The 18828-nt window shown below is 43.6% G+C and overlaps 1 protein-coding gene across 1 annotated transcript in view; it reads left to right on the forward strand.

Annotated features, from left to right (window-relative positions):
• LOC142765514 (tubulin-specific chaperone E-like) overlaps positions 1-16769 on the forward strand; it is a 34311-nt gene extending 17542 nt beyond the window's left edge. The window contains exons 7-14 of the mRNA XM_075866619.1: positions 354-529; positions 1411-1540; positions 6946-7095; positions 8158-8305; positions 9955-10017; positions 11034-11093; positions 11960-12051; positions 13891-16769. Of these exons, the coding sequence (XP_075722734.1) occupies positions 354-529; positions 1411-1540; positions 6946-7095; positions 8158-8305; positions 9955-10017; positions 11034-11093; positions 11960-12051; positions 13891-13980 (909 nt within the window). The 3' untranslated portion in view covers positions 13981-16769. The remainder of the gene's footprint in view (positions 1-353; positions 530-1410; positions 1541-6945; positions 7096-8157; positions 8306-9954; positions 10018-11033; positions 11094-11959; positions 12052-13890) is intronic.
• The last annotated feature ends 2059 nt before the right edge of the window (positions 16770-18828 follow it).

Raw genomic sequence — 18828 nt, forward strand, 5'->3', positions numbered from 1 at the left:
ATGCTAATTATTTTTTCTGCACAACATACTCGAACAGTGCAGTTCTGAATTATTCGGTCCAATTCAATTTGCTCTGGACCTCAAGTTTAGTGCACTCGAACCTCAATATAATGAATCAGGATATAATGAAACATCGGTTATAATAAAGTAGATGAATAGTCTAGCAATAGACATAGCGTTAATAATATACCTTCATAACAAATTTTCTGATATAAGGAACTTATTTTTGTGCAAGATGCACCTTTGTTATAATGAGGTGTGAGTGTATTAGCACTTCAGCCTTTCAGTAACGGATCGCGACCAACTCTCCCAACTTCTAGAGCTCAACAGGGCTCCCCGTGCTGTTTTTGCAGGCCCTACAGTGTGCAGAGATGTGGCCCTGGGTCGAGGACCTGGTTCTGTCGCTAAACGGCATCAGCGTCCTGCGGCAGCCGCCCGACACGCTATTTCAACAGCTGGAGTGCCTGTCCCTACAGGACAACCCCATTTCCTCATGGGAGACCGTCTGCCACTTGGGACACTTGCCGAGGTGAGCTGCCGTTTTGGATCACAGAAACATCAATGGTATGCCATAGTGGCTCAGCCGGTCTGTTTGGAGTGCTAATCTATTGACTGAAAACTCTATTGTCACTCTGTCAATTGTAGCTTCATTATTATGAAAGAAAGAGAACGTCATAACCTCATTCCCAAATTTTTTTTTTTTCACTGAAACCCCAGCATTTTAGGTAATCATAGACTTTGAAGCTGCTTTTTCGTGTATTGACCTTGTTATGTCAACAGACTTACTCAAAACTTGTCATGTTATGTCTCTGCTTCATTTGAAACTTAGTGTTATTACTTTTCATTTAAAAGACTACGACGGCCTCGAAATTTAAGACATTTTGTCGCATTTGTACGAGAACTTCGAAATGGTGTTCCTGGCTGTATTTTCTTTTTGCACATTTTGTGGCCTACCAAGCATGCTTGTCAAAGCAAGAGCTATGCTGGGTATATGCTGCCCTTGTGCAAAATGAAGAATTTTTGCCGATTAGTTGTTATGCCCCTGACATTTATGGTTTGAAGCAAGATCACAGCTAAGCAAGAATCAACAGCCTTTTTCAGTGAAAAGCTTTGCAAACTTGGTGCTTATCTTCACAGACATTTGTTCATTTTCACCAGACCATTAACCACTAGTGAGACCACTATCGCAGATTTTGGTTGGATGTTAGACAAAACTAAAAAGCTTTTGTCGTGTTTATTATCGAGTTACCGACACGTATTTAGGTGAATCCCGACTTAATATTACGTACAGGCTAGCAGATATATTTAGCTGCAAGGTCTTTGTGTCAGCTACTTCAGCTTTTCTTCCTGTGTTGGAAGCCATGGAGCTTATTAATTGAGTGCTGTGTGCGCACCCCCTCCTCTGCCCAGGTTAAAAAGTCTGTCGCTGGCTGACTGTGATTTGACAAGCGTCTCGTTCCCAGAGACACCGCCGGGCCAGAAAACCCCGTTGTTTGTTCACCTGGTGACGCTGAACCTTCACAACAACCGTCTCGAAGAGGTGGGCAGGCTGTTGGCATTGTTACAGCAGCTGTCAAACATAGTGAGCTCATAGATCGGTGGTTCTTAAAGTTACTAAGGAAATCCTGTGATGTACCATTGTTACAGCACTGGTCGAATGTAATGAGCACATGGATCGGTGGTTTTTTCTAGGCACATGGAAATATTCAAGTGCTCTGTATGTTTGAGTGAATATTACATTATTGGAATTCATGAAAATTTCTCCAGCGACTTTGACTTGGGCAGAGTGCAAGATGACGAGGTCGCCAACCCTGTCAACCATTTTTCATTTAACTAGGTCGTAAGCATTTCAGAAGATAATTCACTAGACTGATATGTTATTGAAGAGGGTTTGCAAATTGGAAATGAGTGTGTATTCATGTGCACATATGATAGAGTGCTAGTTCAACTTCGCTAGCTCACTTCATAGATTCATTAACATATGGTTACCTTATATTAAGATCAAACGATTAAGAAAGCAATGTTAAGGCAGCTATATTGTATGTTTTTGTACCTTGTAATAATCACTGTGCTGCCCCTGTTGCACCGAATGGAACCAAATGAGATTTTCTGCTTCATCCTGCTTAAAAAAGCACGATTCTGCACCTAAATGCAATAATGCGTTGTCGTGAGACAGTATGCGCAACCTAATCTCGGAGATCATGGCCAAAATTAGTGACAGAGTGAAATGCGTGTGGCAAGCAAAAGTAGTTAGCAGTCGTGCATGACATGTCTTATGCTCACCGTCATTGAAGTTTGCATTTGCTGCTTGTGATGTTTTTAAGACGTCTGGCCTGTCTGCATACTTGCTGAGCTGTGCTGGCAGTCTGTTGCAAATCTATGGAGGCGTCTCCTAGCCAACCGCCTCTGAACATTCTTCACGCGTGGAACAGTTGCATCTTAGCTCTGATACTGCATTTACTCGTGTAATGAACCCATTCGCATAATGAACCTACCACCCACCTTCGCTTTGAAAAAAGAGAAAAAAAAAAAACTTTTTTGTAATGTATCTGTTAATTTTATTTCGGTATGATAGCCAGGGCCATTAATGGTTGAAACAGCATTAAATCAAGCAATTATATCACAAAATAACAACACATTAAAAGTGAAAACATACCGTATAAACCGGACTATAGGTCGAGTGGCAATATAGGTCGACCCCGCAAGTTCAGGTTAACGAAAAAAAAAGGAAAACAACCCAAAATTGCCGAACGAAATTTATTTGCGAATTGGGCGCACCGCACCGCGATCTTCGGAGCTCCCCTCAACCACCATCGTAACTGTTCCTATTCATCAGACGAAGCACCACTGTCTTTTGAAGACGAGAGTTTGTCGCTGGTCGCCTCCCACAGTGCGTTGTCTTCCATGTCATACAGCGAGTTGCTGATGGAACATTTCTTAAAAGCATTTTCCACCATGGAATCTGGCAAGGAACGCCAGGTGGAAAGCACCCAGCCACAAACAGTTGCAAGCGGATGCCTCTGTAGGCGGCCCGTCGGTGTCTTTGGGTTATCGCCAGACATCCACTTTTGGTTCTCCAGCCGCACTCAGTCCTTGAACGGCTTGTTTACTTGTTTAGCACAACGTCGATCGGTTGGAGGGTGGACGTCATACCACCTGGTATCACGGCGAGGTCCGTTTTTCCATCACCCAGTGCACGCTTCACAGTGTCGCTTAAGTGACCACAAAACGCATCTAACACCAGCATGCCACAAAGACGCAGCAGTGCACCTGGCTGACGGTTCCAGACTACTTGTATTCATTCGAGCATCATGGCCTCGTCCGTGTATTCCTTTTTGTTGACGCGAACGACAACGCTGGGCGGGAACACTTCTGGCATTGTCTTATGTTTGGAAATGAAGGGTGGAAGCTTTCTACCATCTGCCATGCATGCCAGCATGATGGTGAAGCGCGAGTGCTCGTTGCCAGTGGACAACAGCTTCATATCCTTGGCGCCATGCTGCACGATCATGGTCGATGAAGGCATGTCAAACCACACGGGAGTCTCATCGGCATTGTCAATGTGCCCCATCATGTAGTTGTTCTGCTCCCGAAGCCGGTTCACAAAGCCCTGAAAATTTATAAGCTTGTTCTCGAACTCATCTGGAAACTTATGACAGATGGATGTGCGCCACCGGAAAGAAAATCCTTTGTGTCTCATGAATCGACGCACCCAAGAGTTTGGTGCACGAAACTCTTCTCTCGTGAGCCCAGCTTCTCGAGCGAGTTCCACAGCTTTCTTGCGAATGGTATCCACGGTCACTGGCAGCGAGCATGCATGAACTTCCCACACAAAGTTCCCTAGCATATTCTCCAGCTGGGGATGAACCGCACTTCGCGCACGAAATGACATTTTCCGATCATTGCACATCTGCAGCTTCCCTTTCTGCACCCTCCAATAGTGCATGCTTTTTTCTGATACACCAAAGCGGCGCTCAGCAGCCATATTCCCATTCGCATCTGCAAACTCAACAACCTCTAGTTTAAACGCAGCTGAGTATTGCCTTCTCGTACGGCTACTCATATTCAGTGAACGAAAAAAAACGACTAAAAATGAAACGCAATGTCAAGCGGAGGGAGAACTTTGAACAGATCGGAGGCAAATCACGAACACAGAAAAAACAGACAAAAGAGAAAAAAATAAACAGCCTGCTATTGGATTTGAATGCAAATATGGCCGTGTCCAGCTTCTCATGCACATGCAAGCCACATGTTGCCAGATAGCGGTGCACTGCCAGCTAGACACCGCTATATAAGACGAGGGGCGCCTTTATCTCGTTGTTTGATAGAAAATATCTCAACTTATATTCCGGTTTATATGGTAGTTTTTCAACCATGCTAAACATTTGCGAGCAGTGCGAGTGTGGAAGACGTCATTCGAAATTTGAAAGTCGTGCCTTTTACGGCAAAGCATCATCTGTAGAATGCAAGAAAAAACTCTTTGCTGATAGCGCCATGCAAGCACAGCGGCACAAAAACAAAGCGCATGGCCTTCAACAGAGCCTCCGAGATTGCGTGCGCACGGCGGGGTTCTCTCCGGCCGTCCGAATTGCCGCGCTCCCCAGCAAAACCAGCGAGTATCGCCTCAAGCACCCGGCTACCGCGAGGGGGCGCATTTAATGTGGGTTCCACAAGTGGCGGAGACCATGGCAAAAGCAGAGCGTGCAGGATTTCAGCGTGCGCATTAATTTTTTTTTTCTCGCTTGTGAGCAAAATCACCGACAAATCTTCTGACTACACTGAAAGCAAGTTTTTTTTTTCTGTTGCTGCTTTTATATTGGTCCAATTGGTGAATAAAAGCATGGCAACTACTGAATTTTTTTTTGTATAGATCATTGCAAGCAGGTATTATTTCGTCTGTGACAGAATGCCCCCTTACGAGAGACGCGTATGTGGGTGAAGACTGGGCTAGTTACTGTCATTGAATCATATTGCCCTCCTATCGTTGGATATCGTTGAACTATTTTATGCTTACCGATATTTATCAGGTGGTCAATCAAATGCCACTTATGTTCTAGATAATTAAGTGCTTATATTTTGGTGGGGACAATTGCGGGCCTTTCGCTTTGACCGGAACGATTGAATTTAGTTACCAGGCACACAAAGATGCCTTCGCTCACTGGACAGGTGCCGTTTGCGAAAAGAGTGCGCTTTTCAAACACAGGGAAGTAACAACTGGGGCACTTGTTACTTGTTATTTCACACTCATATTTGTACCTGTTATTACGTTTAGTGCATCGTTTTTGTTTAAACAGCGCTCTATGTTAAAGGGGTAAACGTTGTTAGTTCGTTCTTATCCTGTGTGCGTTGTTTCGTGCATGTGTGTGTGAACAGCATGCTGCGTGTTTAGATCTTCTTGCCATTCTCAGCATTACCGTATTTACTCACATAACCCTCGCACTTTTTTGGCAGAAAACCGATGAAAAGTTGGGGGGTGCGAGAATTACGCGGGGAAAACATTCCACGAAAACGTACAGAGCAAAAAAAGAAAACGAAGTGGCCGCAAATCGGGATTCTCACACCAGCAACTAACAGCAAGCTTTGAGAAGTACTAATTAAAATTTACCTCAGCAATAAAAGCTGAGGTTCAACACATGGCAAGATTTATTTGAGACACAAAAAGTGCAAGCAAATAGTTGAGAATTAGAATACCATACGCAAAGATTGTGGGCTTTGCGGGCGTAGCGGTAGCGTTCGTCACTCAACAGGAGCCCTCAAAAGGTAAGCGTAGGATGTCAGTATTGGGCTGATGGCTATTTGACAGAATCGTCCGCAGTTTCCTTCGAAAGAAATGAAGTTTACCATCAATCCCAGTCTTATGCGCACGGCAGGTCCATCGCATCTTGGTGGCTTTCAGCTGCCGTCACCAGTAGCGAACACAAAACTCGTTGACTCCAAAGGGCCTACCGGCGGCCCTGTTGCCATTGTTTAGTGCATGATCAATCACTTTCAACTTGAAAGCAGCCGTGTAGCTTCAGTATCACCCCATAACGAGACAAGATTACCGACACAACATACAAAACAAGTCGCAACGCGCACTTGCTGCTTTGGCTTGGCTTGGATTGAATCTTCCTGCAATAATAGTACGCTTGATGTTTAAGTGATCGCGCCATATGGCGCACGCTATCGTCATCAACGGCTGGAACGAGCAGACGACATTATGGCGGGAATTTTCGAAAATGCGATAATTACTTGAGGGGGGGGGGAAAAATCGTATTTTTGTTGGGAGATGTAGGGGGTGCGAGAATTATGCGAGTGTGAGGATTACGCGAGTAAATACGGTACATTCCAAGTTGTTGCTATCGTATTCATTGCTTCGCCCTTGCGGCAAAACTGCCACTTTTTTGTTGTCGAGTTTGTCGTTGTGAACTTAGTTCGGACACCTGCTGCGCAGCGCACGTTGGGCCGGTACACTAGCTACACGGCTGGTTACAAACGGCAAGCGCTGGAGCATTTGAACCTAGCGGCTGGATGACACTTCGGCGTTTATCTGTGCACTTTCGTTACGAGAGAAACAAAAAGAGCTTCAGGGTAAAAAAAAATTTGCCGGGAATTTCACGGGCCCAAACAAGCAAAGCCGTCATGTAAAATTTTCGCTGTTGTAACTCCCGTGACTTTTTTCCCGCGTAATGAACCCTCCCCCCAAATTGGCGTGAACATTTCTGAAAAAAAGGTGAGTTCATTAGGCCAGTAAATACGATATGTAAAACTTCTGTCGCCACCTAGCGGCTAAGTGCCGTCACCACCTGGTGGCTAAGTAGAAGTGCGAGACCTATGAGACGAACACTCATGCTGTTGCAAGCTTTGCTTTCTTAGCATTGTCAGTTGTTGTGGCTTTTGCTTTTCTTTCTTACTATCAATGTCCTCATTGTCCTGTTCTTGCTCTCAACGACCTCATTGTTGCAGTGGGTCAGCATAGCGGAGCTGAACAAGCTGGCCTCTCTGGAGGATCTGATTGTGAAGGGGAACCCTGTAACGGTCCGCGAGAAGAGGCACATCACTCGCTGCCTCATAGTGTCTCACCTGGGAAAGCTGCAGCTTCTTGACCGGATGGCGGTCAGTATTCGAGGCCAATATAGGCCTTCCCCTAAGGGTCGCTGAGACGTGCGCTTGCCTTTGTTTTCGTTTAACAGCTGCAGCGCACGTGTATTTATGAGGTTATGTGTAGTCAAATGCTGCTGTTTTAAATACAAATATGGAGCAAAAAAAACTTCATTTTGTCATTGTTCGCATGCAATGTACGTTTTTTTGCAGCATAGGTTCTCATGCAATATCAAGATGTGGGAGTTCTGAAGAACTGTCAATTGCTTGCCGCAACGATTGACATGTGGCCCTTGTTGCACGATGTCGGAACCCTGACAGTGACATTCTTGTCCCATTGTGCATTATGGACAGTGTGTGGCTGAGGCTTTGGAAGCTGGTGGGACTTGGGAGCAAGAGGGGCTAAGGGCCATCACACCAAGCTCATAAATGTTCTAGTGAGCGGGTGTTCATGGATTGGTGAGAGAAAAAAAAAAGTTAAGATCGAGTTGCTTTTTGAGCAATGTTATTTCCTTTAACATTCGCTAAATGCGGTTAATAAATAATTTAACATAAGTTAAATGTGCACAATGGGTGAACTAGGCGGCATGACTTTGGAACGACTCTGAGACATTTATTTATAAGATATGCTGGATGGTTACTTCTAGATGGTGGGTGCAGTGGTGAAAGGTTAAAATGGAACAATTTAGGGCCAAGTGACGCACATGCTTTCGTTTCAACCATCTTTAGTTCAGGACATATCGGCATAACCTCAACTCGAATGCGTAGGTCAGAGACAAAACTGTCTTCAGAGACCGGATTTATTTCTGTATATATATGACGTGGTTATCTGGAGACATAGCGCATGCTAGTCGTTACACCGAGAAATTTGATGTTGCGCGTGAATTCGCAAGTGCTGTACATGTTATCGCATCATTCCTACTAGCAATATGTTTTTAACAATATTATGTGAGATGGCGTAGGGTCAGAAATGATGTTACAGGCACCTTAACATGTGGCCGCATGATTGCTGACATGTAACCAATCAAACAGGGGTGGTAAATGTGCCATTGAACCAATTCGTCTGATGCTCTGCAGGTCACGAGAGATGAAAGGCGCGAAGCTGGCATCTTTTATGTAAACCGCTTCTTTCCGCTGTGGGTCCAGTGTGGTGGAACAGCAGAAGGGGGAACACCTTCTCCAGAGTTCGTCCGTGAACATCCTAGGTTCCTCAGTCTTCTCAAAAGTGAGTCCTTTATCTGTGCTCTTGTGTTGAACCAGAGGCTCTGCTCCTAAGAACAAAACCAATAAAGTTGTGGCACTACTGAAACAAGTGAATTCGCTAGATGGTATGAATTTCAGCATCTTTATTTTAAAGCGAAGTTGAAGTAAATCAGTCACTGTAGAATAATTTTGGAATTTATGTGATGAATGGTAATGAGGTTTGCACAAAATCTTGGTATTAGTAACAGATGTTGATTAGGTTTAAAAATGAATGTTTGTTCTTTGCTTGCAGAGAAGAAAACAACCGATTTCTGCAGTAATTCAGAGATCAATTGAAAAATGGTGTTATTAAGACAACTTCATGAAAAAAAATGCTAGTTTAACATTTCCTAGTTCCAGCGGCTCGGAAAGTTCATTGAGCTTTTGTTGAGTGTTGCAGTTCCATCTAGTACTTTATTTTATTGCAATGGGACACTCTCGGCTGGATTTCGCCGCCGGCGTCGATGTCATGCACCGTATATGTATACGTATCTATATGTATATGAAAATGCAAGAAAGAAAAAAAAATTAAAAAAAAAGACTCCAGCGCGTGGAATCGAACGTGGGACTTTCGCGTCGTGATTGCAAGGCGTTAGCCACTGATCCACTGAGGAGCACGTCCTTTACCGTTCAAACGCAAGCTGTTTTATTTACCACTTACCGCTGTTGGCGGCCAGTTTAGGGGGAAGCTATGGGGTTTTCGGCATTATCAGCAAGATGGTGCAATGAGCGCGTGACGGCTCTCATCTCTCACGCGTACATTGGCCTGCGTGAGAGAATAAGGGGGATGGAGTGGACGATCTCTGGTGCGCCCTTATCTTCTGCTTGGGGGGATCATACCTCCTGGCTGGCATTGCTCTTGCACTGGAATGATTCTTTTGTAGTTACGGGGCGCACAAAGGTCACTGCAGTCGTTGCACAGCCTTCGTTTGTGAAAAGGGTGCGCTTTTCAGACACAGCGAAGTAACAACTGAGATGCTTATTCGCGTTCATCTGTACCTGTGAGTACGTGTCATGCGTCATTTCTGCGTGAGAAACTCGGGGCACATTTCGATCTGCTCGACATTCTGCGCATGCCCTTCCAAATTGTTGCTATTGCGTTCATTGCTTTGCCTTTGCGGCAAAGCCGTGACTTTTTTCTTGATCTTGAAGTCGTGGGCATGACCGGTTGTTGTGAGGCCATAAATATGCAAATCCAGCTTTGTGCTTTCATCCTTTCCACGTGCAGTGCAAGTTTTGCCTGTGTTGTTACACTGCATATACTCAATGTTAATCTTATATTGAACAGTTGAAAGTGACATGCGAGATTACAGCACTGGGTTATGCGTATACTGTGGCAACTCCTGCGAACTTCTACGTATGATATACAGTTATATCTCAATGTGACAAACCTCAGTATAATGAGATTGTCAATATAATGAAGCATATAATTTTTTCATGAATCACTGCCCAAAAAAGGTTACACTGCTTGGAAGCAACACTCATGTTGTCAAACTTTTTGCTTTCTTGTTTTGATATTTATAACAACAGGTCTGTTAGTGTGACTGTCTTGCGCTGGTGGCACTGAATAAACAAAAAATTGCCTGACCTTGCCTGTCTTATTTATATCTCTGTGTTTTCACTTCTCTTCAGCCTATGGTGCACCAGAAACTGTGCCGGATGGCAAGATGCCTTCGTTAAACAAGAAGGTAATAAGTATCCTTTATGTTTTAATTTATTTTCATTGCTTATCACATCGCAATGACTGCTGTGTGGAATTCTCTCGTAGAATGCGATGTGCACAATGTTGGACGTTGCTGTTCTTCTTTTGTTATATTGGGGAGGCCATCTGGGACAAAGCTTCAGTCTGGCAAAAGTCAATTTGTTGAATGGCATACGCCTCTTGAGAAATCTTGACAATGTCATAGCCGTGCTAAAGAAAGTTGTTCGTGAGTATAGCGCTAGGGACATCAGAACTTACGAGTTGCAGTGTTCCTGGCATTAAGACCTGGTGCTGCACCAGCAACACATATACTCCTTCAGCCACCGTGTGCACCATTCACGCCAAGATAAAGCAGAAATACCGGTGAAAAAAAAAATTATTATATGTTACAGAGATGTTGCAAAACTTGCTAGTTTGCCTGCACTGCTGTTTTGCATAATATTTGTTAAGTATTTTAGTGAAAATAATTTAAGAGGCCATCAGTGTGCTGACACATTATGTTCACTGGTTTTAATGTTTTCTTTTTGTAATACATCAGGTACACTTTGTTTTCCAGTTATGCTGTAAATAGAAGAGTTGCTGTTCTCTCGCATGATATTTTTATCTTTGCATGGTGTCCACATTCTCTAAACCTAACGAAACTGTCTCACGAACTGAAAATTTTCACAGAAATCTTTTATGAAGGTGTCCATGTTAAAGATTTGGAAAAAGATTGCGTAACAAAAAAAAATTCTCGCTGCATATATATAATTTGTGGCTGTAGGCATTCACCTTTGGCATGTATTTAATAACGCAGGGGCACAGCCTTTCTGAATGGCAATTCTTATAAGGGTACAGATGTCGTGTGGAAGTGGTGTGATTCAGTCAGTCTGTTTAGTGCTTTACACAATGAACAGAGAATGTGCTTGCTTAGAGGCTCTCCGCTAATGTACCTCCAGTAATCTCCTTGTTCTGGTGCTTGTCACAAACACATCGCCTCTCGAAACGATCCTTTACGAAAACCGTCCAGCCATTGAAATTCATGCTCCACAAGAACCAGACCGGGGACCGATTAGGAAGCGCCTACCATGTAAGTACTGAAAATTTCATGCGAACTCATTGGTAAATGTGGCTAAGGTTATGTTCCAGTTTTAATTTAATTATCACATATTCAAGGTTTGTTGTATTGCCTAGTGCTATTGCTTTCATAGAAAACTAACTACAGCACCAATCTGACTGCAACATCATTGCCACAGAAGCTGAAATGCGGTGTTTAAAAATTTGTGTGTGGAGTAACATGTGGGATACCTTCTGCCATTGATGCCCAAAAAAGTTTAAAGACGCATGGCTACTTTAGGCAGTGACAATAAAGATCCGTATAAGTAATGTAAAATATTATTGTAGTGCCGAGTACACGCACTACTGAAAGCAACATTCCTTATCAAATCCGTGCATGCATTCCGTTTCTGTTAGGACCGCAATATCAATAGTAAACTTTTCTGTTTATGAGGGCATTTTCATGAGGGCTCACTTGACTTGTCATTATAGGCGTTAGCATCATAATGATCATAATAGACATCATTGAAGTGCATCTTTATTCCAAATGCTCATCATGGCATTGCAATGCTATCTGCTAGCTTCGCTACCAGGGCCTATTGATATGTGTCATGATTTCATTTAAAACACATTAGGTAGGTAAGACTGACCTAGACCGATGCAATATTCAGAAATGCCAATATTACTTTACGACTTTCCAGAAACCTCTCTTTTTTGCATCATATCGGGTGGTTGCATCATGTCCGTTCAAATGTATATTCATAACACGCGAGAAACTGCTTCATAGCGTGTGCAATGTTTCTGAAAAGAAAAGCATGTAGAGTATACAGGTCATGTGCGATTCTTTTCAGCCTGAGCGTGAACCTCTTTCCGTTTTTTGCTGCCTTGTTTGTGGTGCAGTGTCCATGTCGGTGGAAAAGTTGAAAGCCCTGGTGACGCAGCTGTTTCCCCGGAAAGGGAGCCGCTTCTGTCTTTCGCTCGCAAGTCATGAGGTAGGTGTCTTGAGCCGCTCCTCATGACGGGACTCACAGTGTGTTTCAAAGAGGATTTCTAGAAGTTAGAAGCATATAGAAGCAGTAGGACTGGCAGAAAATAACTTTCCTCTTTTTCACCCAGTGTTTGAGAAACCTTTTGACCCTGCAAGAGTTCCAGGTAGTTCAATTTCTTGTTTAACTGATTCATGATGTATGGTTATGCTTACCAGTTGCTTCTTTTATTTTAGGGACCGAACCTAAATAACTCCTTCATTTGTGGAATTCACTGCACACATGCTAAATGAACACGTGGACAAAAGCACTGACCCTCAGCTCATTTTTTTTATTCCAAAGAAATGAAATGGCAGAACATATAAAGCAAGCAAACAAAAATGTACAGCATTCGTAGTATAGACACCTGGTGGAGGTGGTGCTCCTTCGTGGAGAGCACCTCCTCAAAAGAGCACCTCCACCAGATGTCACATTGTCGTGACGACGAAGACAGCAGTTGATGTGTTCAACATGACTCTCTATTTGGGCGAAGCTGTGCCCATGAGACGAAAACTTGAACTACAGCAATATATATATGCTGTACACTGATAGCAGTGAACAGCGCATTGGCTGTTGATAATTTGATCTGTGGTTTAGGCGTGTTGGCATTTATAGATACGGCATATCGCTGGTGGTCGCCTTAGTTCAATAACAAACTCAGCTAAATGTTTACGTGCTCGAGGCTTTCAAGAGATTTTAACATAATCTTAAAAATTCTCAGACATTGGTGCGCGATGCGTGAAAGGCAGTGGTTTTACTATGTGGCAGACTCGATGCTTTGAGGTAGTATGCGAGGGAGTATTAGACCCGTAATAAGATCACGTGCTATTTGACGCTAAAAGACAGAAAAAAAAAAAAAATCCCACATTTCCACGAAGTGAGTGATGATGAGTGAGCGAAGCATTGGAGGTAAATAATGAGTGGGCTTGTTACGCTCATCGCGGGAGTCTTTGCAAGTAGAGCACACGGTGTACTCACTGTGATCTTCATTGGTGGCGGCAAAATCTCATTGTAGATCGGCGATGGCGTTGATTTGGGATTTCTCGTTTGTGATGCTGGAAGTGGTGATCAAATTGTTGTCGAACCACAAGCAGTCGCAAACCTTGTCGCTGTGGCATTTCTCGATCTAAATATATCTTCTCGATCTAAAAAGTCGCGCTTAAAACGCACATCGGCGCCACCAACCTCAGGTAGCGATCGCTTGAAGAGGTTGGCTGCAGCATCCTTCGCCCGCACCGCCTCGGGATCCACTTGCCGGCGCTTCTGTGCCCCCACCGCTTCGCGGGCTCTCACCTCCGGGTTCGCTTGTCTGTGCGCGTCACGAGCCTTCGCCGCCCCCGAATTGGTGGCTTGTCGTTAGCGGCGAGCCCGTGCCGCTTCGGCTTCTCGAGCTCTCACTTCCCAGTCTTGACGGCGAGGCCGCACTCAGATGTAGTGGTAGCTCAGTTGGTAGAGCATCGGAAGCGATATTCGAAGATCACAGGTTCGGTCTCTGCCAACGTCTAGTTATCTTTCCGGCCACTTTCTTCACATTTACAGTTATTTATAACATTCCCTATACTTTACTTTGCTGTGTTGTCTAATAGTTTTCATTTGATATTGTGTCTAACAATGAAAAGCAAGCCCTCAAAATTTCTTCGTGTAACAAACTTTTCTTCGTGTAACAAACCGTGTACATGGAAATACGAAAACGAGGACGAGTGCAAGTGCCACAGAGTAATTGCAGCTCTGTCACAGTTACTGTCTTGCGTCTTAGTCGAGATCTTTGCTCAAGTGCTTCTTGCACTTCCTTTCACCCTCCTTCAGGAAGGAAAGGAGTCGGTGCTGGACAAGGAGCGCCTTGACCTCAGCTTCTACGACATCACCGATGGCAGTCGCATTTACGTGCGCTGGTAGGGTACGCAGCGCACCAAGTGTGAAACGTTTTTGAGTAAGGTGTTGTGATGGCCTGAAGGAGTAAACTTCCCTGCTGTGCTCGTGTCAGGTCATTTACACTGGTGTGCATCCGTCTCAACGCTGCACCGCATTCGACTTGGCAGAGCGATCTACCGCCGCCGTGTAAGCCGTGAAGTCCAGTGGTTGTCAAGACATCATCTGCCATTTTATCTTGCTGCAGCGAAATATTTGCTATATGTGCATGTGTGTAGCATCACGAGAGATATTTGAATAGAACAAATCTTATTATACTTTTTGTTTTTCGTTTAATTATCAACCTATTTGTTTGTGTGACATTTATTTTAAGCTGAGACCTTCTGTGAAGGTCTGCTGCGCCACATTTTATTCGTGTATCAGTACTGCATAACTGCTTCCGGTAAAGAAGCATACCAAAAGCAGTAAGGTGCTTGGGCCACCATCCCTTGCACATGTTTTGAGGGTGATGGTAATCACCGCTGTGAGTGCACCATGTCACCTTGACAGAAAACTACACAATCATTCAATTTTTAAAGTTTCCCCGGCAAGAACAGTTCTATTTTCAACACTACTGCTTAAATACTCACCTCTAATTTATGATTTTTTTTTTTTTTCAAATATGAACTGGCCCACGTGAGCACATTCTTCAGATATACACTACTATAATGTGGGAGTCAATTGTTCAGCTGCATGCTTTTAGAATTCATGCACTCTGTGATGACAGCCACCAAAAAGATGCTTAACATTTGTCATTGTGGCCATCAGCTTGACTATTATTAGCCTAGTGTTAGACGATGTACCCATATACCCAGAAATCTGGTACAGGGAAGGGTGACGTGTTCACTGTACTATGTGGAAAACTGCTGCCTGCCTGATGTCACAGCATTTGTAACTGTGGTGTAATGCATTTTATTTTTTGTATAACTGTTCACACTGTGCCGAAGTTTCAGATGGGCCTTGTTCAGTTATTGCGTTGCTATTTGTGCAGGCATTTATATAGCTTCCCCGCGTTCTGCAGAAACTTAGTGAATCTTGAGGCAACTTTGTTATTCTCCTGAAGTTGTTTTATGATTGACTCTTTAGCCGAATTTAATCAATATGCTTTGTGCCTCTTCGCGTGCCTGCTCCTTTTTCAGGCTTCGTTTTTCAGTTGTTTGAAGTACGGTTTACTTTTACAGTGTACCCTAAGGTCAAGTGAGGACATGTAAGTAGCGGTGAGTGCGTGCAATCAAGTTTCTTTGACTGCCAAGCAAAGCACGCCCTTGCACTATGCCATTTTCAAGTACAACAATGTTGCCTGAGCCGCTTGTAGCAGTTGTGGTGGCAACGTTAGTTTCTAAGCGTAGAATGTGTAGCTCCCAAACTTGTATGCTGCATTGAGTAGGCTGAGTCGATGCGCACTTGGCATACTTGGCCTGTGCAGCTGTTGCCACAAGTGAGATACCTGTGATGAAATTCAAGCCTTTTAATTTGTTAAGTCCAGCTGTCAACCTCGGCATGGGCATAGGGAGTGCTTGCACCCCAATAGCTCAATTTCACATGAACTAAGCAGGAATGTCACGCCTGGTGTCATACCACCACTGTACAATTTGAGTAAAATGCAAGGTTCTGCTTGCCATTACATCAGTACTCTACGATTCGCCTGCACCATCTGAACCAGTTCACAAAGTGCTGCACCTTGCCATACATTTCAGAGTTCAGTGAACTCTGAACCATGCGGTTTATCAAAAACCTGCAGTGCTGGTCGATTTTTATGCACCCCCTATGCTGATGGTGCCAGCCTGGTGCAGTCATGTGTGTGCACTAGCAGCTGAGCAGATGACTCAAAATCCAGGCGTAAACGCCTTAACCACATTTATTCGTGGTGTCTTTTTTTCAAGATGTTTGCGCCCTTTAAGCTGTCTGCATATGCTGTTTGCCACTTGTCAATGTTATGCGAACGACGTATATAAAGCAGGCCACTTTGTCGGCACCTCCTCATTCGTTTCTGGTGTTGCACTGTGCCTGCACCATCGAACTCGCTCCGCACAATTTCCAAACTTCTCGATCACTGCGGTGAATTGGTCCTGATTGCTGTAGGCAAATCGAGCATACCTATAAGTACCGCTATTTCACCAGTATTGGAGGTACACCCGTGTCGCTGGAACCCCAGTAACCTAAACCTTGTCACTATGAGGCTTTGACCTTTTTTTTCCAGCATCGCTACTGCCAGGGCATAGGTCAGCAGCAACATGCTACTCTACTAGTGGAGTCACTCGTGACATTTATATATGGGTCACGTAACCCGAAGCTGTTGTGGTGCAATTAAACCCTTCCTGGGTGTCACGCAATGTGCGACAGTTTAGAACCCACACATCATAGCCATGCGAATGGCCAGGTTTCATTCTGGCAGGCAGTGTGGTGGAAACGGTTAATTTACTTTAACAAAAACACACAGTCGTTGCTTGGGAGTTGTAACAAACATTGATATATCATGGCGTGTGCCACATTTAGCAAATATTTTTGATGCTCTTCAGTGGAAGGGTTATATAGTGTGCTACACGTGCTCTAGATCAACTATCCAATGCATTAGAATACTCGTCAGTTGCCCATCAGCAGAGAGAAATACGTATGTGTCTGCTCTTCGAACGCTTGTCTTACAGATTTTAAAAAGCACCAAATCTAGCTAAAGACAATTTTGTCCCAAGTGTAAGTCAACTTGCATAGAATTCCTTCGTGACTGCTGTAAATAACTGAAATAAACACGTTCATATTGAACAATTCCGGGCTCATAACACGCAGTGATCTTGAATCTGCTTATATTCTTGATAATTTTGTGTACGTCGTCCTTTTCTGTCAATGTTCTGCCAAAACTATGTGTTCCTCCATGCAGGAGCAATCCTTGGCTCGGCCAAGGGATAACACAATTGTTTTAATTTTTAGTGACGGTAAAATCCCACACATTATGTTCCTGATGTTTTTTTAATGACTCTCACATTTCAGTGCTTCAAAAGTAAAACTAGAGACGGACACATTGAGAAGAAGCACGAGCAAGCATTTTGACAACTTTGCAGCTACAACAGCAACGAAAAAAATCGCACACACTGCAAGAAATCATATGCATGAAATAAGACATGCGGGCACAAGTACAACAAGGAACATGTTAGTGCACAATGAGGGCTTAAAAGATTCGTATTACTGAATGTAAAGGCGTTAGAACAAGAGCTGTGTAGTTTGTGCAAGATTACATATAAGATATGAGCTTCGAATGGAGGTGTGAGGACACTGGTAAGTGCATGTACATGTATCTTGCAAAATGGTATTATAATAATTTGACATGCTAACCAAAGTGCCGACTCAACCGGACATCTTGCATTTAAACAATGGAACCTATTCACATACATATGAAGCACCTTCAGTGACGTGTATTATAAATATGTCCTCGCAAATGGTAAAGGACGAAGTTCAGCCTGACAGCACTTGTCTTCTCTGTGTGTAGAATTTCTACAAACCAATAACCACGAAATAAATTCTATTTATGAAATGAAGCCCTACAGCCATGCCACAAAGTTTAGAAGCAACTCAAAGCTCGATATAACAAAGTGCAGTTATAACGAAATGTCAGTTATAACGAAGTAAATTAATACTCTTGCAAAAATGTGTTAGGAATATACCTTTACAACAAATTCTTGGATATAAAGAGTTCATCTTGTATAAGGTGAAACTTTGTTATGAGGTTTGAGTGTAGTTTAAGTGTATGAGCATACAGCTGCAAAAGGCAAAAAGTTAAGCGAAAAAAATCTTTCTGCAATGAAAGTAGGCAAGCTTCCTTTGTAGACTGAACTACAACTTTCAGCTTCAAGTTCACCGAGGCTTGTGCTGCATTTTTGCTGCTTAAGCTGTGAGATCATGTCAATACTTTCGTATTGCAGTTGTAGTCAACAGAAAACAGTAACCAGGACTTCTTTCAGTTAATTCGAACTGGACATCTTGATTGGATCAACGGCAATGCATTTCTTGCAGCTCCGCATTTCATAATGAGCTCTACGAGATGTGAAAAGGTGCGATGTGCCGGCATTTCGCAAATAACAGAGCTACCATTCAGCCCGAAACGTCAAACAACATCAAAGGCAACTGGGTTCCTGCCTATTGCACGGCGCACCCTTCTCAAACCTCGGCACACGACGGGCTCAGGTACCGCAATGAAACATCGTTCGTCCGGTTTCTACTACACAGACACGGAGGTACATATTAACTACGACTACACACTTTTGGAGTGTTCCACATATCCCAAGTACTCGAAATGCCCATGGTAACAATGGCTCGGTGGGGAAGAGAAAGTCTCCTTACTACATGAGGCTTGTTAGAGTGCAGACAGTAGACGCAAATTGAACACACTGCTGGAAATACTCTCGTGAAAACCCTGTTGCACCACTTGGGTGTGTCGCATCAAATCTCCCCTCACGACATGCCTTGAACAAGAAACTCCCTCGCGGAGGCATAAATGTGGTGGCAGCTTGTCATCTCCCATGAACTTGCTTTAGTAATTTATGAAAAGCACCGTGCAACACCTCGGTTAATCCATTACGTCTCACAGACACGCTTGGCAAACCCTCACATTTTGAATATACAGTAGACTCTCGGTAAACTGAACTTGAAGGGACCGGGAAAATATGTTCCATTAACCGGAAGTCCCGTTTACTGAGGGGAGAGCATGGTTGCACAATACTACAAGGCCAGAACCAAGCATTTCAGAGGTAATAGTTACATTTAAGCAGTAGTTCTGTTTAAAAGATTTACATTTACTGAGAGTCTACTTACACTAGATCACAGACTAGCTTAGGTTGCAAGCAT

Source organism: Rhipicephalus microplus, chromosome 6 (assembly GCF_043290135.1).
Source record: "Rhipicephalus microplus isolate Deutch F79 chromosome 6, USDA_Rmic, whole genome shotgun sequence".
Classification (NCBI taxonomy): Eukaryota; Metazoa; Arthropoda; class Arachnida; order Ixodida; family Ixodidae; genus Rhipicephalus; species Rhipicephalus microplus.